The 22932-nt window shown below is 41.3% G+C and overlaps 5 protein-coding genes and 1 non-coding gene across 8 annotated transcripts; 2 read left to right on the top strand and 4 right to left on the bottom strand.

The window, feature by feature from the left end:
- Positions 1-237: 237 nt before the first annotated feature.
- LOC128438316 (uncharacterized) lies at positions 238-1139 on the bottom strand. Of its 2 annotated transcripts, none has more exons than XM_053420835.1 (2): positions 983-1113; positions 238-899 (listed from the first exon to the last, which is right to left on the bottom strand). In XM_053420835.1, the coding sequence occupies exon 2, from the start codon at positions 878-880 to the stop codon at positions 380-382; it is 501 nt and encodes a 166-aa protein (XP_053276810.1). In that variant the 5' UTR covers positions 881-899; positions 983-1113; the 3' UTR covers positions 238-379. The 2 variants fall into 2 exon arrangements, with proteins under 2 accessions (XP_053276810.1, XP_053276809.1); XM_053420834.1 differs by having other exon boundaries at positions 240-882; positions 983-1139.
- A 981-nt stretch (positions 1140-2120) lies between these two features.
- Positions 2121-7741, bottom strand: LOC128438466 (glutamyl-tRNA(Gln) amidotransferase subunit C, mitochondrial-like). Its single transcript, XM_053421050.1, has 5 exons — positions 7734-7741; positions 7516-7654; positions 2825-2994; positions 2550-2653; positions 2121-2405 (listed from the first exon to the last, which is right to left on the bottom strand). The coding sequence occupies exons 1-5, from the start codon at positions 7739-7741 to the stop codon at positions 2344-2346; spliced, it is 483 nt and encodes a 160-aa protein (XP_053277025.1). The 3' UTR covers positions 2121-2343.
- A 3690-nt stretch (positions 7742-11431) lies between these two features.
- On the bottom strand, positions 11432-12936 carry LOC128438078 (uncharacterized). Its single transcript, XM_053420455.1, has 2 exons — positions 12521-12936; positions 11432-12420 (listed from the first exon to the last, which is right to left on the bottom strand). The coding sequence occupies exon 2, from the start codon at positions 12416-12418 to the stop codon at positions 11942-11944; it is 477 nt and encodes a 158-aa protein (XP_053276430.1). The 5' UTR covers positions 12419-12420; positions 12521-12936; the 3' UTR covers positions 11432-11941.
- Positions 12723-22431, top strand: LOC128438075 (uncharacterized). 2 transcript variants are annotated; one of them, XM_053420450.1, is made up of 10 exons: positions 12723-12910; positions 14465-14566; positions 14931-18242; positions 18368-18966; positions 19079-19406; positions 19562-20366; positions 20514-20714; positions 20833-21119; positions 21319-21567; positions 21663-22431. In XM_053420450.1, exons 3-10 carry the CDS (start codon positions 18111-18113, stop codon positions 22110-22112), a joined length of 3051 nt encoding a protein of 1016 aa, XP_053276425.1. In that variant the 5' UTR covers positions 12723-12910; positions 14465-14566; positions 14931-18110; the 3' UTR covers positions 22113-22431. The 2 variants fall into 2 exon arrangements, with proteins under 2 accessions (XP_053276425.1, XP_053276426.1); XM_053420451.1 differs by having other exon boundaries at positions 14352-18242.
- On the bottom strand, positions 13673-16408 carry LOC128438077 (glutamyl-tRNA(Gln) amidotransferase subunit C, mitochondrial). Its single transcript, XM_053420454.1, has 5 exons — positions 15854-16408; positions 15087-15137; positions 14375-14544; positions 14100-14203; positions 13673-13955 (listed from the first exon to the last, which is right to left on the bottom strand). Exons 1-5 carry the CDS (start codon positions 16028-16030, stop codon positions 13894-13896), a joined length of 564 nt encoding a protein of 187 aa, XP_053276429.1. The 5' UTR covers positions 16031-16408; the 3' UTR covers positions 13673-13893.
- On the top strand, positions 16506-16578 carry trnak-uuu (transfer RNA lysine (anticodon UUU)). Its single transcript has one exon. It is a non-coding gene; the product is annotated as a tRNA-Lys (tRNA).
- Positions 22432-22932: the final 501 nt, after the last annotated feature.

The following is a 22932-nucleotide window of genomic DNA, read 5'->3' as shown; positions in this document are numbered from 1 at the left end:
TCTTCATAAATTCAGTTCATATGAAGACACCATCATGATTATTTTAAACTAAATGTTTGCCAGTAGATCCCTCTAACCCAAATCGTACAGTCTTGACCTTTAAGCCAAGGCATAGTAATCACATAGGATCAGAGCAGGATTACAGAAAAAGTTCAGAACATATCTGTAACAAACCTGCTGGAAAGCTTGAATCTATTTAGGCTTCCGGTTTAACATTTCCCTCAATTCCCCCCCCCCCCCCCCCCCCCCCAAAAAAGGAAGCAAAAAAAAGAATGTATGGATTCTCATGTAAAAGTTGGAATGTGTTGTTAAAATAAAAAACAACTAGGAAGCACTGTGTTTAAGGCTATGTGATGATGAGAAGATGATCAGATGATGATCAGTTTCCTCCTCTCAGACGCATTAACAGTTCGATGGTGCCCAGGGCCTTCACGTTGTAGTCTGACAGTTTGGCTTTGTCGTTGCTCATCTCCGTGCCCTGGTACACCAGCCTCTGCTGCGACTCCGGCACTCCCTCCCTGGCCTTGACCCTGCGCTTGAAGTCGCTCACGGTCTCCTCGGGTGTGATTTCGTAGGTGGTCAGCACGTTCTTCTCATTCCTCAGGAACACCTGCACGGGGGCCGGCTCGAACACCTGCACGGGGGCCGGCTCGATCACCAGCAGAGACAGCCTGGAGCCGGAGTGCAGCCCGTAGGAGCCCACGGGACGCAGGTCGTCGTTCAGGTCAGTCCGCTGGCCGTTGTCGAACAGCAGCCGCTGCTTCTGAACGGGCACCTGCAGTTTCTGCTGGACGACCTGCTTCAGGTAGCCCACCGTCTCCTGGGGGTTCACCGTCAGTGTGACGGACTGCCCGGTCAGCATAGTGATCGTTAATTCCATGTCTGAAACACAATTTAAACTTTTTTAAAATAAGTCTGTAATAAACTCTTTGGCATAAACATTCACGTGTAAAATAGTGTAAGTATAAAACATTTTCCTCACCTCTTGATTCAAAGACGAAGCGTCGCAGGAAAAGTTGATCTTCAGTAAACCGCAGAAAAGTTAGTGATGATCAGGAGCAAGAACAACACTAACAGCTGAAGACTCGACTCATCACTTTATATAGAGGCTGGCCCAGCGCGTCAGCTCCCTCCCCTCTTCGTAAGATACGTTTTCCTCTCTCCATCTCTAACTTTCAGTTTCTATTCTCCTCCCATGGATGTTTGGAGCTGACGCGCGGACTTCCACTCTGTGTGTGTGAAGGTGTTTGTTTTGGTTACTTCTAGGACCTTTTCCAGCATAAACACTGACCGTTTCAGGACCAGCGGTCCTCATGGGGACCTGGGTCCTAATGAGGCCAAACGTCGTTTCTGAGGTCGTGGTTAAGGTGAGGCTGTCCACAATGACTGGAAGTTAATACAAAGTCCCAATAGTAGTATAGCTGTGAAAACTGTCTCTTTGTTAAAAAATGGAATCCTAAAATAATTCTTATTATGTAAAATAAAAACATATCTAATTTCGTCTTTCTGTCCACCAAACAGCTTGTGCTTGTGATTCCATCTTTATTTGACCTGATATTGAGCTTATTCTGCTAATTACACAAATTGTCCAACAGGAAACTCTTAGTGACCTTTGAATTGGAACACTTAGAGAAGTATTTGGGTGGCGTAAACCTCAGGTTTCTAGAAATGTCCAGAAACTTCCGCCTCCAGCATAGCAGGGACATAGTTCAATGGTTGTTATGATGCTATCATCACAAGCCCCAGGGCAAGTTTAAGTTTTTACCACCTGACTATGACGTTTCAAACGGGTGGGGCTGAAGAAATCATAGCAGGGGGTTTTCTTGTTTCTTATCAGGAAAGAATTGCCATAGGAATGTTCACCCAAATTTTGACACATTTGACTGTACAATTTGATCACATTAATAATTTGTTTACAATTTTATACAGCAACAGGGATCGATAAAACGTTTTTTTATCAAAAGGTAAACAACAATACAAAGAAAACATCACACATGAAAATAATATAAATCAATCATACCATTAATGAATATCCTTATTACACTCTTTGGCCACACATACTGCTTACTCACCATTTGGATGAAAGGATAGTGAAACTTAAAAATAGTGTAAAATGAAAGTAAGTGACCAGCAGCTTTTTATTTTTCCTGTTCCAGAACATGCACTGTACTATATATATATCTGATAAAGCTTTTTGATAGCTGTTATTGGCTGCAGATAAGCAGAACACTGTTCAAGTCTTTTTCTTAGTCAATTGATCATATATTGCAATTCTTGGAAGACACATCCATTCTCCAAATTTAAAAAACAATGTCAATGAAATCCAGGAAAAGACCACAAATATCAGAACTCTGAGTGTTTCAGTAACTCGGCCCTCTCCTCTCGCGTTGGTAAAGGAATATTTCCTGTGGGAAGAACATGTTCCTTAATTCTCACAATAACAAGCAAAAATATTGATGACAAATTATCTTTAAATGACTTGAATTATCATCTCAATCATTTACATGAAATCACTGAGTCAACGCTAATGTTCTCAGGTGTATTCTCACCTGGTGGAGCCACAAAATACTCTTCCACTGTGTTTTTGGAGAGCTGAAGCAGTTCCTCAGCACAGTCCCCTTCCATCACTGTGTCATTCCTCAGGTATAGAGCCCTGAATTGTTCATGGATAAAACATAATCACAATCATGCAGTGGGCTTCACAAGAGGTTCAATTGAGCTGTGGTTGTTGCTCATTAATTATGCAGTTTGGATGAAACAATGAGATGGCCGACATCAAAGAAAACTTTTGGTATATGCAGGCCTCGTCAGAAGTGTACCATACCTGTCCTCCAGGACTGAATCCATGGGCTCAATCCCCGACGTGTCAACCACATGAAGCTGATCTGCAAACCGTATCGCTTTCTCCAAACAGGCCAGACCCTCTTTGGTCCGGAAATCCACCAAGGCCAGTCGCTCCAGTTTGTCCACGAGATCTGCAGGGATTCGTGTGGGCTGCAAAATCAAAGAGGGGTTGGTGAGAAATGTGTACAATTCACCATCACTTAAAAAAAACCTTAAGCTCTAAATAACCTTTGAATAAAACCGCTAAATCCATTGATAATGTCTAATCACCAAACACTCCCATGACTCATGACCCAGCCTGTCTGACCTTTGGTAATCTGCTGGTTTATTACATGTTCATTCATTTTATGAGTTTCTAGCACGTGATATTCATAAATACAATAAAATAGTAATTCACGTCGGCAGCAACGACTCCCGGCTTCGTATGTCGGAGGTCACTAAATTTAATGTTGAGTCGTTGTGTGCTTTTGCTAAAACGATGTCGGACAAAGTAGTTTTCTCTGGCCCGCTCCCTAATACAACAGGTGACGACATGTTTAGCCGCATGTTGTCTTTTAACCGCTGGCTGTCGAGGTGGTGTCCTGTAAACGGTGTGGGCTTTATAGATAATTGGCTAACTTTTTTGAGAAAACCTGGTCTTGTTAGGAGAGACGGCGTTCATCCCACTTGGGATGGAGCAGCTCTCTTATCTAGGAATATTACTCAGTCTATTACATGACAACCCATAGTTGGGACCAGGAAGCAGAGCTGCAGTGCTAAACACTCCTCTGCGCTCCCTCTGGATCAGTCACACAACCCCATAGAGATTGTGTCTGTTCACCGTCCGATTAAATTATTGAAATTAAACAATAACAGAGCGAGAACTCCACACAAAAATTTAATACAAATTAAAACAACCTCTGAAACAATACAGGAAACCCAGACTTTTAAATGTGGTCTTTTAAACATTAGATCACTGGAAAAAAAGGCTCTTTTAGTTAATGAAATAGTCTCCGATTACAACATAGATTTATTGTCCCTCACTGAGACGTGGCTGCATCCTGATGAATATGTCAGTCTAAATGAATCTACTCCCCCCAGTCATATTAATTCACAGGTTCCTAGAGAAATTGGGCGAGGAGGTGGAGTTGCTGCTATTTTTAACTCCAGTCTATCAATTAATCCTAAACCTAAACTCAGCTACAAATCATTTGAATGTCTGGTTCTTAGTCTTCCACGCCAATCCAGGAACCACCAACAGCCAATCATATTTGCCGTAGTTTACCGTGCTCCCAGGGCTTATACTGAATTTTTAAAGGAATTCCCTGAGTTTTTATCAAACTTAGTCCTAAAGACCGATAAAATTATTATTGTTGGTGACTTTAATATTCATGTTGATAATAATAAAGATTGCCTTAGCGTAGCATTTATTTCAATACTAGACTCTATTGGTTTCAGTCAGTGTGTGCACAAACCTACTCATTGTGGTAACCACACACTTGACCTTGTATTATCGTACGGTGTCGGAATTGAAAATTTAACAGTACTTCCGCGCAATCCAGTTCTATCAGACCATAATTTAATAACCTTTGATTTTTCAATAACTGAATATATGCCACTAATAAAAAATTCATTTTCTAGATGTCTACCTGATAGTGCTGTAGCTAAATTTAAGGAAATAATCCCAATTACATTTAAACCCGTATTAGCAGTAGATATAAACAACAAATTCTTTAAAACCCTGAGTTCCATTGAGATCGACCACCTCGTCGATAGCTCTGCAGACTCATTACGATTAACATTAGACTCAATAGCGCCTCTAAAAAAGAAAAATGTCAAACATAGTAAATTAGCTCCGTGGTATAATTCCCAGACAAATGAGTTAAAACAATTATCAAGAAAACTAGAAAGGAAGTGGCGCTCCCGCAACAATGTTGAAAATCTAATAGACTGGAAGAATAGTGTTAAAGAATATAAAAAGGCTCTCCACAAAGCAAGAGCCGCCTACTATTCAAAACTAATAGAAGAGAATAAAAACAACCCCAGGTTTCTCTTCAGCACTGTAGCCAGGCTGACAGAGAGTCACACTTCCACCGAACCCAGTATTCCTCGATCCCTAAATAGCAATATCTTTATGACCTTTTTTAACGATAAAATTCAAACCATTAGAAATAAAATCAACCATCTCCTGCCCTCAATTGGCACTAATACCCTCCCAACAACAGAGATCTCAGAAACGGCTGAGAATCCTACCCATTACTTAGACAGCTTCTCTCTGATCACCCGTGATCAGTTTACCAAATTAATCTCAGGTTCTAAACCAACAACCTGTATTTTAGATCCCATTCCTACCAAATTACTTAAAGAAATTCTGCCCCTAATTGATAGTTCGTTACTTAACATTATCAATCTGTCATTATCATCAGGTTATGTACCACAGTCTTTTAAAATAGCTGTCATCAAACCCCTACTCAAAAAACCCACACTAGACCCAGAGGTTTTAGCCAATTACAGACCAATATCTAATCTCCCCTTCATCTCTAAAATCTTAGAAAAAGTTGTTGCCAATCAGCTGTGTGAGTTTCTCCGGGAAAATAATATATATGAAGACTTTCAATCGGGGTATAGAGCCAATCACAGTACAGAGACAGCCTTGGCAAAAGTCACTAATGACCTTTTAATGGCCTCAGATCAGGGACTTGTGTCTGTCCTTGTTCTGTTAGATCTCAGTGCAGCATTCGACACGATTGACCATCAAATTTTATTACAAAGACTCAAACAGTTAATTAACATTAATGGAACCGCCCTTAACTGGTTTAAATCGTATTTTTCTGATCGCTCCCAATTTGTGCAAATTAATGATGAGTCATCTGTGCGCACCAAAGTTAACCATGGTGTTCCACAGGGCTCTGTGCTCGGCCCAATTTTATTCTCATTATATATGCTTCCACTAGGAAACATTATCAGGACACACTCGGTAAATTTCCACTGCTATGCGGATGACACCCAGTTATATTTGTCAATAAAACCTGAACAAAGTAATCAATTAACTAAACTTCGAACATGTCTCAAGGACATAAAAACCTGGATGACCCGCAAATTTCTCTTATTAAACTCAGACAAAACAGAGGTTATAATACTTGGCCCCAAACACCTTAGAGATGCATTATCTAATGATATAGCTGCGCTAGACGACATTGCCCTTGCTTCCAATGAAACAGTCAGGAACTTGGGAGTGATCTTCGATCCTGATTTATCCTTTAATAGTCACTTAAAACAAATTTCTAGGACCGCTTTTTTCCACTTGCGTAATATTTCAAAAATTAGACATGTCCTTTCCCAAAAAGACGCAGAAAAACTAGTCCACGCCTTTGTTACCTCGAGACTGGACTATTGTAATTCATTATTATCAGGCTCCAGCAGTAAGTCGTTAAAGACTCTACAGCTTGTCCAAAATGCCGCAGCACGTGTCCTGACGAGAACAAAGAGAAGAGAGCACATTTCTCCAGTATTAGCATCGCTACACTGGCTTCCAGTTAAATCTAGAATAGAATTTAAAATTCTCCTCCTCACCTTCAAGGCCCTTAATAATATAGCGCCTTTTTACCTTAAAGAGCTGTTAGTACCGTATAAACCCGCTAGAGCACTCCGCTCCCAGAATTCAAGCCTACTTGTCGTCCCTAAATTCTCTAAAAGTAGAGTAGGAGCCAGAGCTTTTAGCCATCAAGCCTCTCGGCTGTGGAATCATCTACCACTTTCAGTTCGGGAGGCAGTCACCATCTTTTCGTTTAAAAGTAGGCTCAAAACCTTCCTTTTTGATAAAGCTTATAGTTAGAGCTAATTAGTGCGCCAGAACGTTACTTGTTCTATTTTATGACAGATGACACACGGAGCTTCTCTTTCCAGCTTCTCTTTCCTCTTCTCCATCCCTATCCCCCTTCCCCGGAATCCCTTTGCTTTATCACCCGCAGATCCAGGGCCTCTGTGGCCGCACCATGGATTGCAGATGGTGGATCGCGCACCGGGGGTCGCGGTGTTGGGTCTTGGCATGTCATGTTGGGGTTGTCCTTCGGGATGTCTACCCTCATCAAATGCTGCTAGAGACTTTGATTATTGATGATGTTTTCCTGCACGTGGCATCTATTGCACTTCTGTCCGTCCTGGGAGAGGGATCCCTCACATGTGGCTCTCTCTGAGGTTTCTACATATTTTTACCCTGTTAAAAGGGTTTTTAGTAGTTTTTCCTTACTCTTGCTGAGGGTTAAGGACAGAGGATGTCACACCCTGTTAAAGCCCTATGAGATGAATTGTAATTTGTGAATATGGGCTATACAAATAAAATTTGATTGATTGATTGATTGATTGATATTGAGACATGATGTTGAGTAACTAAGTCATTATATTTTGAGAATTTCTCATTATAATAACTCAATAACAAATTGGCAGAAACGGGCTTCCATGCAGTTTGTATTGCACATTGTCTCATGTTGGCTACAGATAAACTGCTCAATATATGTTTTTACATCTTGCCAACAGGTCTACTCCTATAACTTATGTTGAAATGTATATTTTTTCATTACATTTACATACCTGTGTGAAAATGGCTGATAACAGAAAGCAGAACCTGTGATTTTAAACTAAATGGGCATGAATGTCATACTAGTCACAAGTACCAAGTAATGAGGACATTACCGGGGGTAGTTGGTCCTCTGGTACTGGTTCCCATGTTGCAAACTCAGGCACCTGGAGCGGAGACAAACAACCAGGAAACAAGACCAACAGTGAATCAATGTCCTGCACTAGAGGTTCAATGTGTAGTATGTAGTGACATCTAGTGGTGATGGATCATGATTGTGGTAGCAGCTGATCATGGACAGATTGCTTGACATACAATTTGCCTCCTCACATACTCTACCATTACTGGCAATAACTCCTCAAATAAATTGTCAAAGCTGCTCCCTTCATCTCTTCCAGACATTTTCTTATGAATAAATACTTAAACTTTTACAGATTGACACACTTCTCCATTAGTCTACAAACTGTTTTTTCTTATCAATGTTAAGATAATATCAATGTTTGGACCCCAGATATGTGATTGTACACTTCCACAAAGTAAAATCACATGCAGTGGAGAGACAAAAAAAAGCAAAAATGCTGTAACAGAGGAAGAGATATCGGGACTTTTGCCCCCCTAGTATAAGTCAACAGTATAAAAAAAAAGTAATTAAATCCAGTTATCTAAAAGTCATGAGGGTCTACTGGGGAAAAATGATTGTACAACATATTTTTTTGAATGGTTCATTTTAAAGCATGGAAGATATTTGCCTACCTTATTCTGACGACACTTGTAAGCGTGGTATTAAGGGCGGGTACGTCAATGGGCGCGTTCGTAAATTAGCTCTGAGAGTGCCGGAGCGTCCACATGACTGCCTCTTGTCCAATCGTGCGTGCGTGATGCAGTCTACCTAAACTACCTCTGCGATCGACCGGTAGATCGCAATCGACGTATTGGTCACCCCTGATCAAGAAGTATTCAATATATGTCTTGACAATGTCAAACATGCTTACCGGTCTCATCAAGATGAGCAGATAATACGATGTGTGGAGGTTCTGTATTAACTCTGTAGTGTCTGTTAATAAAAGCTATTAACACTGAGTCTAAGAAGTCAATAAGCTAGCATTAAGGAAGAAGGAAAATCCTGCAGAGCTTGTATTGAAGGTTCCAAAGGGCACAGAGGCCTCCATAACTGTGGAATGAAAAACCAGGAATCTCCCTAGAGCTGGCTGCCAGAAATTTTGAAATCTGAGAAAAGGTGACCAAGATGACTCTGGCTGAGCGCCGGAGATCATGGGTTGAGATGGGGGATGCAAATTTCCAAAAGGACATCATTACATGGTATCCTCCACTCTGTTTTCAGGCTAAAGGATTGAATGAATTTGAAAAGAAGATGCGGGGAAGTTACTGGACGGCTCTGAAGATGAACTGGAAAGTGTGGACTCCCTTTCAGTTCATCAATATCAACTTTGTGCCTGTTCAGGTCTGTATTTCACCCGGGCCATTAAGACCGGTACCTTTTTATGGTGGTTTACTCACTTGTTATTGTCAGAATTGTAAAGATGTGACTCAAAATCCTGTCGTTGAAAACACGACAGGTCTCACACTGACACCAAAATGTTCTTCTCTTTCCTCTGCGGATGTGCTCCTCTGTCTGTTTCTGTTCTCAGTTCAGAGTGCTGTTTGCCAACTTCATCGCCTTATTTTGGTACGCCTACCTCGCATCGGTGAGGAAATGATGCTTCTGAAGATTGCACCACCGGAACACAAAGCAGGAGGAAACGGCTTCTTCACAGAGACTCTGTGGCTTTCAAAGAACTAAAACAATTTAACCAGGCTGCTTAATATATGACTGTAAACCTGATCCTAATCTGGATTATAATTTTCACATACTGAAGATCTTCTGAGGAACTCCTAACAAACCTGTGCGATGATGCATTTAATCTATTACAGGCTTCTGTGATATTTTGGAAATATGACTTTCTGCTAAAACAGAAAAACTAAATGTTGTTTATAATTAATTTATTATTTTACAGAGGACCCTATCTTGTCAAATGTTATAGTGTCTATAATTGTATGATCATGAGTTTTAAATATGAAATATAAAATTTGGCCTTTCTTGTTTCTTGTTGTGGTCTGTGCAAGAAAGGTTCAGGGAATATCAGAGAGATGTCAGTTTCTATGCCGGACTTCATTTCACTCTTTACAGTGCCCAGTTAATGGAGTTGTACTATGTTGTATTAGTCTCAAATTGTAACAACCGCTTTGAATATCAGAATACAAATATACTAAAGCAATTTGTTTTAACCACAATGCTGATATTGATTGCTTGAATAAAGCACTGGGTTTTTGAAATAACAATAAAAATTGAATAACAGAATGTGTAATAACTTCATGATATCTCAGTTTTATAAACAGTCTATGGGAGAGACTTGTCAATTTGTTTTGGGACTTTACTTTCAAGCTTTGTCCCTGTCAGGGTCCTGTAGAATGATGACTGGTTCATGGATCTATTATGCTTGTGTTTCCCAGTCATCTGACTGGTTGGGCTGATGTCAGATATATTTTGAACTCATCACAGTTTATACTCCTGCTGACTCAGCGAATCAACATCCACCCCTCTTATGTCATTTTCTGTTTCCTGACTTGATTACTTTCAGTTTCTATTCTCCGCACATCACTCAGATGAGACAATAACATGTTGAGGCATGTTTGGAATGAACCCAATGGTGACCCAGGCTTAACAAACAGGTGTGGCCGAGATTAGGTACACCTTTGTGAGTCACACGTCCGAGTCTAGTTTCATTTGATCTTCTTACCATTTTTCGGGAAACAAAAAAGAAACAAAGAAATAATTTATTTTTTTTATTACAGATGAACGTTACCCGTGAAACAGGACACGTGACTAATAATAATGTGAATCACTTAAAAGAAACAATTTACTGCCATTACAGTGACTTTCATCCTCTGTCCCAACACACTGCCCAATCATAATTTTTATAAACTGACGCTGACACTCCATCAATAGTAATAGATGTCAAATGAAACTGATGAATAAGTATAAATCAGGACTATTTGATCTGGTTTTTCTTTATCTCCTCAGATAAACAGTGATGTGCAAATCTGAATTTTTCTTCTCAGAGTTTAACATAATAATATAATATGAGAAAGTTAAAACAATCTGAACATATAAATCAATGTACAATTTTACAAAGCACTTACAGCATCAGCAAATATCTAGAAATTAGCACATACAGCTTTAAGTACTCAAAAGGCACTTCTGGCAAGAATGAGTGTTATAATATGGGAAATGTATTTAAGTGTGTATTTACAGACGTCATAGTAAGTCTTGATTTATATATAATGTCAGTGTCGTGAAAAAATGAAGATCATAGACTTTGTCATCAAGAGTTTTTTAAGCAGATCTGACTTCACATTGTTGAAGAGCCCATGAAGAAGAAGGAGTAGAAGAAGTGCTTAGTGATGTATGAGTGTGTGGTGGGAGTGTATCCACCCAAGGTCAGACAGTGAAAGGAAGAGTCGGTAGGGAGGTGAGTTTAAAGGAAGGTCAACCATTCCTATACAGCAGATATGAAGACAGTTGTGAGATGGAACAGGTGGTGATAAAACAGACAAAGGAGCAATTGTATCACTGTCAGTTTTAACTAATGTGTTGCCAGTGTCTTGTGGTTTGTTCCAAGGCTGCAGGGGGTGCTGAGAAAAGGTATTTTTAATAAAATCTTATCAGTGCTGTCAAAATGTCATATCAATAGAATTCTTAAAATATATGCGCCGCCATTACAATCAGTATCATCAGATATACACACTGAATACTCTTGTTATACAATCAGATATTTAAGAAATTATGAAGTAAAAGATGTTAGGCCTCCTGCTATGCTACTCTCGAAATGTTACTCAAAAGGGTTGATTTTTTTAACTTCAACTTTTTATTAGCGTTGCAGTTACAGCGTTTTGCCTATAGGGGTTCTGCAACCCCTGAGCACTGATTCTTCCAGCGTTAGAAACAAAACAGGAAATAAAGAGACATGTAAATTCACATTGAAACTCACTTTATTAAAATATTTACAACAGGCTGCTTAATGAAATGAGCAAAGACAGAACATTTAGCAAAAAATAAAATTGTCACAAGGAAAATAATAAATTAAAGGTTCGGTTTTTTGTGACACTTTCTATTATCATGAATTCTTCATACATTCAGTTCATATGAAGAGACCATCATGATTATTTTAAACTAAATGTTTGCCAGTAGATCCCTCTAACCCAAATCGTACAGTCTTGACCTTTAAGCCAGGGCATAATAATCACATAGGATCAGAGCAGGATTACAGAAAAAGTTCAGAACATATCTGCAACAAACCTGCTGGAAAGCTTGAATCTATTTAGGCTTCCGGTTTAACATTTCCCTCAATTCCCCCCCCCCCCCAAAAAAAAAAGAATGTATGGATTCTCATGTAAAAGTTGGAATGTGTTGTTAAAATAAAAAACAACTAGGAAGCACTGTGTTTAAGGCTATGTGATGATCAGATGATGATCAGATGATGATCAGTTTCCTCCTCTCAGACGCATTAACAGTTCGATGGTGTCCAGGGCCTTCACGTTGTAGTCTGACAGTTTGGCTCTGTCGTTGTTCATCTCCGTGCCCTGGTACACCAGCCTCTGCTGCGACTCCGGCACTCCCTCCCGGGCCTTGACCCTGCGCTTGAAGTCGCTCACGGTCTCCTCGGGTGTGATGTCGTAGGTGGTCAGCACGTTCTTCTCATTCCTCAGGAACACCTGCACGGGGGCCGGCTCGATCACCAGCAGAGACAGCCTGGAGCCGGAGTGCAGCCCGTAGGAGCCCACGGGACGCAGGTCGTCGTTCAGGTCAGTCCGCTGGCCGTTGTCGAACAGCAGCCGCTGCTTCTGAACGGGCACCTGCAGTTTCTGCTGGACGACCTGCTTCAGGTAGCCCACCGTCTCCTGGGGGTTCACCGTCAGTGTGACGGACTGCCCGGTCAGCATAGTGATCGTTAATTCCATGTCTGAAACACAATTAAAACAAGTTTAAAATAAGTCTGTAATAAACTCTTTGGCATAAACATTCACGTGTAAAATAGTGTAAGTATAAAACATTTTCCTCACCTCTTGATTCAAAGACGAAGCGTCGCAGGAAAAGTTGATCTTCAGTAAAGCGCAGATAAGTTAGTGATGATCAGGAGCAAGAACAACACTAACAGCTGAAGACTCGACTCATCACTTTATATAGAGGCTGGCCCAGCGCGTCAGCTCCCTCCCCTCTTCGTAAGATTCGTTTTCCTCTCTCCATCTCTAACTTTCAGTTTCTATTCTCCTCCCATGGATGTTTGGAGCTGACGCACGGACTTCCACTCTGTGTGTGTGAAGGTGTTTGTTTTGGTTACTTCTAGGACCTTTTCCAGCATAAACACTGACCGTTTCAGGACCAGCGGTCCTCATGGGGACCTAAGACGGGTCCTAATGAGGCCAAACGTCGTTTCTGAGGTCGTGGTTAAGGTGAGGCTTTCCACAATGACTGGAAGTTAATACAAAGTCCCAATAGTAGTATAGCTGTGAAAACGGTCTCTTTGTTAAAAAATGGAATCCTAAAATTATTCTTATTATGTCAAATAAATACATATCTCATTTCGTCTTTCTGTCCAACCATTCAAATAACAGCTTGTGCTTGTGATTCCATCTTTATTTGACCTGATATGGAGCTTATTCTGCTAATTACACAAATTGTCCAACAGGAAACTCTTAGTGACCTTTGAATTGGAACACTTAGAGAAGTATTTGGGTGGAGTAAACCTCAGGTTTCTAGAAATGTCCAGAAACTTCCGCCTCCAGCATAGCAGGGACATAGTTCAATGGTTGTTATGATGCTATCATCACAAGCCCCAGGGCATATTTAAGTTTTTACCACCTGACTATGACGTTTCAAACGGGTGGGGCTGAAGAAATCATAGCAGGGGGTTTTCTTGTTTATATCAGGAAAGAATTGCCATAGGAATGTTCACTCAAATTTTGACACATTTGACTGTACAATTTGATCACATTAATAATTTGTTTACAATTTTATACAGCAACAGGGATGGATAAAAATTTTTTTTAAATCAAAAGGTAAACAACAATACAAAGAAAACATCACACATGAAAATAATATAAATCAATCATACCATTAATGAATATCCTTATTACACTCTTTGGCCACACATACTGCTTACTCACCATTTGGATGAAAGGATAGTGAAACTTAAAAATAGTGTAAAATGAAAGTAAGTGACCAGCAGCTTTTTATTTTTCCTGTTCCAGAACATGCACTGTACTATATATATCTGATAAAGCTTTTTGATAGCTGTTATTGGCTGCAGATAAGCAGAACACTGTTCAAGTCTTTTTCTTAGTCAATTGATCATATATTGCAATTCTTGGAAGACACATCCATTCTCCAAATTTAAAAAACAATGTCAATGAAATCCAGGAAAAGACCACAAATATCAGAACTCTGAGTGTTTCAGTAACTCGGCCCTCTCCTCTCGCGTTGGTAAAGGAATATTTCCTGTGGGAAGAAAATGTTCCTTAATTCTCACAATAACAAGGAAAAACATTGATGACAAATTATCTTTAAATGACTTGAATTATCATCTCAATCATTTACAAGAAATCACTGAGTCAACGCTAATGTTCTCAGGTGTATTCTCACCTGGTGGAGCCACAAAATACTCTTCCACTGTGTTTTTGGAGAGCTGAAGCAGTTCCTCAGCACAGTCCCCTTCCATCACTGTGTCATTCCTCAGGTATAGAGCCCTGAATTGTTCATGGATAAAACATAATCACAATCATGCAGTGGGCTTCACAAGAGGTTCAATTGAGCTGTGGTTGTTGCTCATTAATTATGCAGTTTGGATGAAACAATGAGATGGCCGACATCAAAGAAAACTTTTGGTATATGCAGGCCTCGTCAGAAGTGTACCATACCTGTCCTCCAGGACTGAATCCATGGGCTCAATCCCCGACGTGTCCACCACATGAAGCTGATCTGCAAACCGTATCGCTTTCTCCAAACAGGCCAGACCCTCTTTGGTCCGGAAATCCACCAAGGCCAGTCGCTCCAGTTTGTCCACGAGATCTGCAGGGATTCGTGTGGGCTGCAAAATCAGAGAGGGGTTGGTGAGAAATGTGTACAATTCACCATCACTTTAAAAAAAACTTAAGCTCTAAATAACCTTTGAATAAAACCGCTAAATTCATTGATAATGTCTAATCACCAAACACTTCCATGACTCATGACCCAGCCTGTCTGACCTTTGGTAATCTGCTGGTTTATTACATGTTCATTCATTTTATGAGTTTCTAGCACATGATATTGAGACATGATGTTGAGTAACTAAGTCATTATATTTTGAGAATTTCCCATTATAATAACTCAATAACAAATTGGCAGAAATGGGCTTCCATGCAGTTTGTATTGCAGATTGACTCATGTTGGCTACAGATAAACTGCTCAATAAATGTTTTTACATCTTGCCAACAGGTCTACTCCTACAACTTATGTTGAAATGTATATTTTTTCATTACATTTACATACCTGTGTGAAAATGGCTGATAACAGACAGCAGAACCTGGGATTTTAAACTAAATGGGCATGAATTTCATACTAGTCACAAGTACCAAGTAATGAGGACATTACCGGGGGTAGTTGGTCCTCTGGTACTGGTTCCCATGTTGCAAACTCAGGCACCTGGAGCAGAGACAAACAACCAGGAAATAAGACCAACAGTGAATCAATGTCCTGCACTAGAGGTTCAATGTGTAGTATGAAGTGACATCTAGTGGTGATGGATCATGATTGTGGTAGCAGCTGATCATGGACAGACTGCTTGACATACAATTCGTCTCCTCACATACACTGCCATTACTGGCAATAACTCCTCAAATAATTTGTCAAAGCTGCTCCCTTCATCTCTTCCAGACATTTTCTTATGAATAAATACTTAAACTTTTACAGATTGACACACTTCTCCATTAGTCTACAAACTGTTTTTTCTTATTAATGTTGTAAATATTGTTATTTTGCTGATGTTCTCAGTTCCTCTTGCATCTATTGCACTTGTGTCCGGCCTGGGAGTTGATTTGACCTGAAGTTGCATGTGGACCCTGAATATCCCTCACCTCACCCTCCCCTTCTAAACATGAACACCTATGGTAGCCTTTGGTTGTTATTGACTGTAAAAAACATGGCTTTTTACATAGAGAGGACCCGCTCCAACATAGATATAAAGTACTTGTATCTCCAGATTTCCATCACAATATAAAGGGTAAAGAAAACTTGGATTGAGATGATATCACACTATTTAAATCATCACTGGAATTATATTATTTTAAACTCTGCCAATATATCTCTTTCCCCTTAATCCTACCCACCGGACCTTGTCTCACAAACTAGCATGGACTAACCTTTGGGTTGTGTGGTGCAGAGCTGCACACGCGTGTTACAGTGGAGATGTGGCTCTGCAGGTTCAAGTGTCGATACTTGGTTGTTTCAGTTGGGCTTGTTAGCTTCAGTGGAGGCCTGATGTTTCTCAGTGACAAACCACGACATGTGCGCGTTGCAGCGAGGCTAAACACGGACATGTTCAACACTGTTCCCTTCACGACTGCGTTGGAGATGTAGAAAAAACCCGATCTCACATTTCCTCAGTCTTCACTAACCTAACCAGGAAGGTTTAACTAGCTTCACAGGTCGGATGCTAACGACCCGGTGCTAGCTAGCCCAAGTGAAACAAGAGATGTACCCTCCACGTACTTCCTCCTTTGTTTAAGCTCAATTCAGGGCTTTAGTTGAATAAAAAGAGCGTTTCTTGAACATGAAGCCACATAACCACGTTTATTATGTGATACATATATTAGTAGATATTCGTAAAGAGCCCGTTTACGGAACAAATAATGTGATATAATGAACCGCCACTGCATATGTCGAATGCCGTCGTCCTCGTTGCCACGTCTATGTAATATGCGAGAAACGTCTCCTTCCATTTTGTTATGCAATCTTCTCTTTAAATAGAACCGTTTCTTTAAATAGAACCTCCATACCAATGTGCTATAGAGCGCCCGGATAGCTCAGTCGGTAGAGCATCAGACTTTTAATCTGAGGGTCCAGGGTTCAAGTCCCTGTTCGGGCGAAAAGCTCACTTTTTAAATTTGTGTGTTAGTTTGAATTAGGATCACTAGAGACATCCACCGTAGTAACAATGTGCTGCTGATTATACATATATTTATATGTGAATTATTGTAATTTTTAAGGAACTAGTGCACAATCACCGGCTGTATTCGCTCTTCCTTACCGATTAAACTGTCACCACACGGTTTGACCGTGGCTTGGTGTCAAAGTTTGATTACACGCTATCAACACAGTGTTCTTTATCCTGGGTACATGGACCATCGATGGATTCATGGTCCAAAAACAAAGGAAGCTTGACTTCAAACCCGTCTCAGAGCTGTGACAGCTGCCGAGAAGGCAGTGATATGTGATGTTGTGATATATGATGATGATGGCTTTACTGGTGCCATGTGCTTGGCCCTAATGTATTTCGAAGGATTGTATATCCCTTTTGGGCCTTTTTCATTTATATATATATATATATATATGTATTAAACCCTTTGTATAGAATTAGATTGTTTTACAATGTTGAGCCGGCCCAAAATAAAAATATTAGCTACACACGAGGCAGAATTTGGAAGAAGAAAAAACAAAATTCTTGTATAAATCAATTCATAAATAAATTAAAACGCCGCACCGTTTCCATATTTCGGCCAACCAATCAGTGGGCCTGATCTCTGTCCCTCACAGCCAATCAGTGAGTCCACTCTCCTTCTTTCGGAAAACAACTCAGTGGGTCCGTTCTCCATCTTTCAAGCGACGTTGCCTGACAGTGACGCACGTCCAAAGCCAAGCGTTCAGCCAATGACAATGGCCCGTCTTCAAGTTTCGGCGCAGCCACAGGAACCCTCCCCCTCTGTTGTCTACTTTAAATGTTACCGTCTGAACTCCGTCATTTGAGGATTTATACCGGAAAGGTAAGTTTTCGTCAATGTCATCTCACTTAGTCAGACTGCTAGCTAGCTTGTAAGCGTATTTATTACACCGAGAAGCCCGCCACGACACCGGGTTCAGCATTCGCGATTTAACGCCGTTCATTCATTCGCTGTGGATGTCGCCAATGTCATTTTACTTAGTCAGACTGCTAGCTTGTAAGCTAATTTATTACACCGAGAAACGGCTATGACACCGGGTTTAACATTCGCGTTTGTTAAATCGCAGTTCAAGCTGCATTTGGCGCTTTTCATACCGCTGTACGTCCACATTTGCCGCTTTAAACGCCGCCAATTTTAGCTCTTCATCATAACGCTGTACATTATCATACATTTTAAATCTAAAGAGTGAATATGGTTTTACCTATTGGATTTGAAATATCCATTCAATTTATAGTAGAGTATAACATCATTATAATGTAACACAAGGTTTAACACAAGTTATAATAAAGTTGTATAAAAAAATGTATGTAACCAAACTTTAATACAAGCAGTTATGGAATACTACTATATTATACAATGAGCTGAAATGTGTTAGAATTTGCTGATAAGTATGCTGATTCTTTTGTTTCTCTCTTGCATGTATATACATGTATAAACTGAAAGTGTCTATTATTGTCAGATGTCTCCCAAAGGCAAAAAACACAGAGCCATGGGTGATGAGGAGTGGATGCCCCATCTGCATAGGTTTGCTGCTGTAGGGGCACCACGCCAGACCTCCACTTCTTGTGTCACATTGGCTGCTACTGGAGCGGTGAGAAACTCCTCATTTCAGTTGTTTTCTTCACACCAATATTTTATGAAACTTGAAACAAGCCTCCTTCATGAGTAGCTTATAATCATGTCTATGTATTTGCCTTTTTGTGATTTATAAACTAGAGAGTGTCAACTGCCACCTCCTTGGATACCTCGTCTGCTCCTCCTGCCCCTGTGGACTCTGCCTCTGATGAATGTGTCTCCTCTGCTGCAACATCTGTGGCTTGTCCCTCAGCACCTCCTGACCCTGAGCCATTGGCCGAACATCTAGTTGCTGCTGCTGGTTCAGAGCCTGGCTGGCTGCCTGCAAAGCTGAGGAAAACTATACCAGCTCAGGACCAGAAATGGATTTCAGCAGCTCTGTGGAAGCACCATCGCTTGCGCTCTGACCTTAAGCTGTGGTATGATCCACCATTACCAGCGCTCATTTACCATCAGGTCCCCAGTCCAGAGCCCTTTTTTACCCACCGACTTCTCCTATGGATGCCCTACAACCTGTGGAAGGTGAGGCTGTCCTGTCCTGTTTGTAGCAAACAGCTCACAGGCTATAGAGCCCACAAGAGAGCCCGCCAGGTTCTGGATGTGGACTCTTTTTACCTGTTAATAACTGAGACCCTGTGGTGCAGTGCATGCAAAACCAGTTACATTTCCACCAGCAAGCCAATATTGGACCAGCTAGATGTGCCACACAGGCTGGAGTTCAGACTGATCCTGACTCAAAGGTTATTATACTGAGATTATTTTGTTTATGCAACGTCTTTGTTTGTCATTGAAACACACTTCAAAGTTGCTGGTTTTATTTTTGTCTCCCTTTCCCCGTTATTTTCTTTATAGATATGCTTGTGACATAAGGGTGATTCGCTCTCTGAGGAAGAGTGCTCTGGGTAACAGCTCCTCCCGATTGGTCAGGCAGCTGAGGGAAAACCACAGTGAGGAGTGGATTAGGTTCCTCTGCCGATACTTTGCTACATGCACAGACTTTGCTGACCGGCAATGCCTGCTCCCAGTCACGTTCCAGGAGCCGCCTGAGCCAGTAGCTATCCCCTCTCACAGGTGGATGCTAGCTGTGTATGGCAGAGACATTTTGAGCAGACTCGACCGCATCAAAGCAAACATTACATGCACTTTTGGAAGTGTCCTAAAAATGGACTCTACCAAAAAGGTAAATATTTTTGACTGTAAATACTGAAATATTCTACATTATAACCCTACTTTGTTGAAATTATAACATTATTAGTACAGACGTGAAATATAACTATGCTTTGTTCAATAAAAGAAACCTAATTTAATTATACTGTCCTTTTATTTGCGTCACAGATCACCAAGAAGCTGTCAGGCTTGGCGAACGGGACTGCCTTGTGGCTTACATCTGTGAGCAATGAGGTGGGCCAAATCCTCAACAGTGTCCTGACTGCTCAGAAGGGTCCAGCTCTGGACATCATGGCAGCTGATCTCATCCGGAGACACAGCAATGCTGGTGTGGCCCCTCCAAAGCTACTGTACGTCAACACTGAATGTTGTCGGGAGGGCACGGTACAGACCAAATTAAAACAACGATTTGGAGGGTGGCCAGACCTCATTGTGAGGTTAGACATTTACCACTTCATGAGGCGACTGGCATCTGGCTGTATAAAGGATGCTCATCCTCTCTACCCCACCTTTATGGCCAAATTGTCCAGCTGCATTTTTGAGTGGGACAGCAGAGATGTTGCCTTGCTGCGGCGAGCCAAGCGTGCACAGCTGGTACGTGAAGGTGTACCGGGCATTACTGACAAAATGGTAGACCTCCATATCCCCAAGGGCGAACTGGCCATGCACTGCAGAAGGCAGACAAGGGGAGAGCAGAAGACAATCATCTCTATTGAATGCCTGCTCAATGAGCTGATGGGGGTAAAGGGCAGAGACTCTCTTGGTATCCCTCTGTTGGACAAGGAGAGGATGCAGCACATATGGCATGTCCAGAGGAGGCATGTAAAGTGCATTCAGGATGTACCGGGTGTGCTTCTCTATACCCAGACAGGCACCACCTCCAAAGAGGGCATTGTTCTGCCAAAATACAGGTGTGCTCGAGGGTCCACATCAATTGAGTCCTTCCACTTATACCTGAACAGGTTCATTCCAGGTCTGTATGAATCCCTATACATTGATGAGATTAAATATATATAAGGTTCAACGTTTTATTATTATTATTATAATTAGTTATCCTGTACGGTACTAACACTGACAAAACTCGACTTAACATTATTTCTCACATTGTCTCTCTCTTAAGGGACGAGTGCCAACAGCCTTAACTTCCAGCTGTACCTCCTGGAAGGGCTTAATCGGTGGAACCAGGACCGTCAAGCTGCATCCCTGGCAGGCAAGCCTCCCGGTCACTCAGGGGAACTTGTTCACGGTGTCAACACCAACAGTGTCAAGGTGCTTGGATGGAAAGTTGTGCCCTCTTTTCAGCCCCCTGCTGTTTACACTGGTGAGTTTAACATGTCCACCAGGCTGAGGTGATATTTCATATCCATGAAATATAATAACCTCTTTGATTAAATTTCTGAAAGCTAATTTTCCTCTTCCTATTCTTTTGTCTGTCCCAGGGGAGCTCATAGGTATTGATTACCTGTACCGTCAGACCGGAAGGCCCCTGCAGGATGTACATCCTGACTCAGAGGAGACCGACCAGATGCTGGAGGACGTCTGCCCTGAGGAACAGCTGGAAGATGAGGGCTTTGAGGATGCTCTCTTGGACCCAACCATTGAGCAGCTGGACCTGTCCTCAGATCCGTCACCTACCAGCTTTTCAACTCCCTCTTCTCTCCACCCTACTGCTGCTCCTCCTAGGCCTGGCTGTAGCTCCACTGCAGCAGCATCTGAGCATCATCTGGTAATATTCTCATCACCTTTCTTTTATCGTACAATGTCAGTGGCTAATTCTGGCTGTTTTGTGATTACACTTACAGTAAAAAATTTAGCTGTGCTATCAAGAAACCGACAAAAATAAAATGCAATAAATACAAATCTGGAGAATGGACAAATTTATAAAAGCATAATACACCCTGCTTGAATGCCATTTTTATTTCTAGATTGAGTATGAGGACACAGAAATGCCCCCTGGCCCATCAGCCCCTCCTGCTGGTTCTCTACTGCCATGTTCCACCAGGCTTTCAGCAACTGTTTCTCCTGCTGTAAGGGCTGGTCCATCAGCATCCCGTCCAGCCCCTCCTACTGGTTCTCTACTGCCATGTTCCACCAGCCTTACAGCAACTGTTTCTCCTGCTGTCAGGGCTGTTCCATCAGCATCCCCACCAGTCACTACTGCTGTAGCGCGGCGGGTGAGTGTTTCTTGGGTACGACTTACCACACAACCTGTTATACTTGTGGTTTGCCAAGGATTTTTATTTCTATTCGTTTTCTTTTTGTTTCCCAGGCTTTTCTGACCAGGGTGTTGCCTGGAAAGGCAGTGGACAAGAGGAAGTCTGTTCTTCCACCCGAACACCCTCGTCCTCCAAAGGCTGTCTGCCCAGGATTGCCTTCTCTGAGGCTGTTGGTCACCCAGCAGACACGTCCACATACCTCTGCCCCTATGCCTGTTGTCCCCCCACCCATCCCTTTCAGTGGCCCATTGTTTTTTTTGACCCCACAAGTCCCTGCAGTCAGGTTCCTTGCTCCCGCTGGCCCCCTCCCCTCCCCATCTCCTGCCCGTAGACGGTACGTTCGTACAACAGACATAAACAAATGCGGTCAGTGTCACCAGCCCCGGCATAAGGAAAATGGCCATCGTCAATATTATGGCTATGTATACTGTCCTTCTAAGATTGACATGCCACATGACCAGTGGCTAGAGGACATGCGGAGGAAGAAGGCAGCAAAGAAATGATTTCATTCTTCTGGAGTATAAATAATGTATGTATATAGTTTTAAAAGAAAGCGTTGTTGCAATAGTTCAGTATTTTTTTATCTTCTAATGGTGGTTTAATTTTCTTTTTATGTTTATTGGCAAATACATGAGGATTTCTTTCATTCTTTGTATTTAAAAAAAAAAAAATTTCACTCTTGTCTGTTTGTTGGTCCATTTATTTCATTCATTCGTTGTTTCTGTTTGTGGTTCCCTATGTCAAGATATCCAGTGTTTTTTATAATAAATGTATATACTTTTTCTACAGCACTCTTGTTTATTTCTCCCAATGCTCTATGCAAACATTACAAGCATTACAAACCCAATGTTTGAAAATTTGCCCAATAAAAAAAGTAACTAAGTGACATTTAAGAGATTCATAATACTAGGTAACAGTTTGGGTAAAAAGGCACATGTGGCTGACGGGAATTGATCCAGCAACCTTTGTTTCCACAGCTGCTTATGCCTTACTCCAGCAAAGTGTCATTTTGGTCATATTACTCTAATTAATACAATAACAATGCATCCTACAACATCTGACAGGCACCAGGAACAGTTTCAATTCTCTGTTCTTTCCATTTCCTCTTTTCTTCCCTTCTCCTTCCCTTCTTCTCCCCTCCTCTTCCCCCTCTTTCCTCCTCTGTCTTTGACAGCCAGTCAGTAAGTCCACTCAATCTTTTATGTCACGGTCGCTGACTGTAAATTTGAACTGTTTTTTTAATATTATTTAGTTAAAATTGCTCACACTTATAAGGTAAACTGTCATGAAAATGTATTATATTATTTCAGGTACATTTTTATT

The sequence above is a fragment of the Pleuronectes platessa genome, chromosome 4, assembly GCF_947347685.1.
Source record: "Pleuronectes platessa chromosome 4, fPlePla1.1, whole genome shotgun sequence".
Classification (NCBI taxonomy): domain Eukaryota; kingdom Metazoa; phylum Chordata; class Actinopteri; order Pleuronectiformes; family Pleuronectidae; genus Pleuronectes; species Pleuronectes platessa.
The sequence above is the reverse complement of the archived record's forward strand: the minus strand, read 5'-3'. Positions and strand labels throughout refer to the sequence as shown.

What these genes read in the sequence shown, in the direction of transcription:
- LOC128438316 (XM_053420834.1), bottom strand. Translation starts at nt 880, where the DNA reads ATGGAATTAACGATCACTATGCTGACCGGGCAGTCCGTCACACTGACG.
- LOC128438075 (XM_053420450.1), top strand. Translation starts at nt 18,111, where the DNA reads ATGTCTCCCAAAGGCAAAAAACACAGAGCCATGGGTGATGAGGAGTGG. An exon ending in CAGCATCTGAGCATCATCTG is followed by an intron (nt 21,120 to 21,318) that starts GTAATATTCTCA and finishes TTTTATTTCTAG; the next exon opens with ATTGAGTATGAGGACACAGA. An exon ending in CTACTGCTGTAGCGCGGCGG is followed by an intron (nt 21,568 to 21,662) that starts GTGAGTGTTTCT and finishes TTTGTTTCCCAG; the next exon opens with GCTTTTCTGACCAGGGTGTT.
- LOC128438466 (XM_053421050.1), bottom strand. An exon ending in CAGAGGACCAACTACCCCCG is followed by an intron (nt 2,995 to 7,515) that starts GTAATGTCCTCA and finishes TTGATTTTGCAG; the next exon opens with CCCACACGAATCCCTGCAGA. An exon ending in GTATTTTGTGGCTCCACCAG is followed by an intron (nt 2,406 to 2,549) that starts GTGAGAATACAC and finishes TTCTTCCCACAG; the next exon opens with GAAATATTCCTTTACCAACG.
- LOC128438077 (XM_053420454.1), bottom strand. Translation starts at nt 16,030, where the DNA reads ATGTCCGTGTTTAGCCTCGCTGCAACGCGCACATGTCGTGGTTTGTCA. An exon ending in GATTCAGTCCTGGAGGACAG is followed by an intron (nt 14,204 to 14,374) that starts GTATGGTACACT and finishes TGAACAATTCAG; the next exon opens with GGCTCTATACCTGAGGAATG. An exon ending in GTATTTTGTGGCTCCACCAG is followed by an intron (nt 13,956 to 14,099) that starts GTGAGAATACAC and finishes TTCTTCCCACAG; the next exon opens with GAAATATTCCTTTACCAACG.
- LOC128438078 (XM_053420455.1), bottom strand. Translation starts at nt 12,418, where the DNA reads ATGGAATTAACGATCACTATGCTGACCGGGCAGTCCGTCACACTGACG.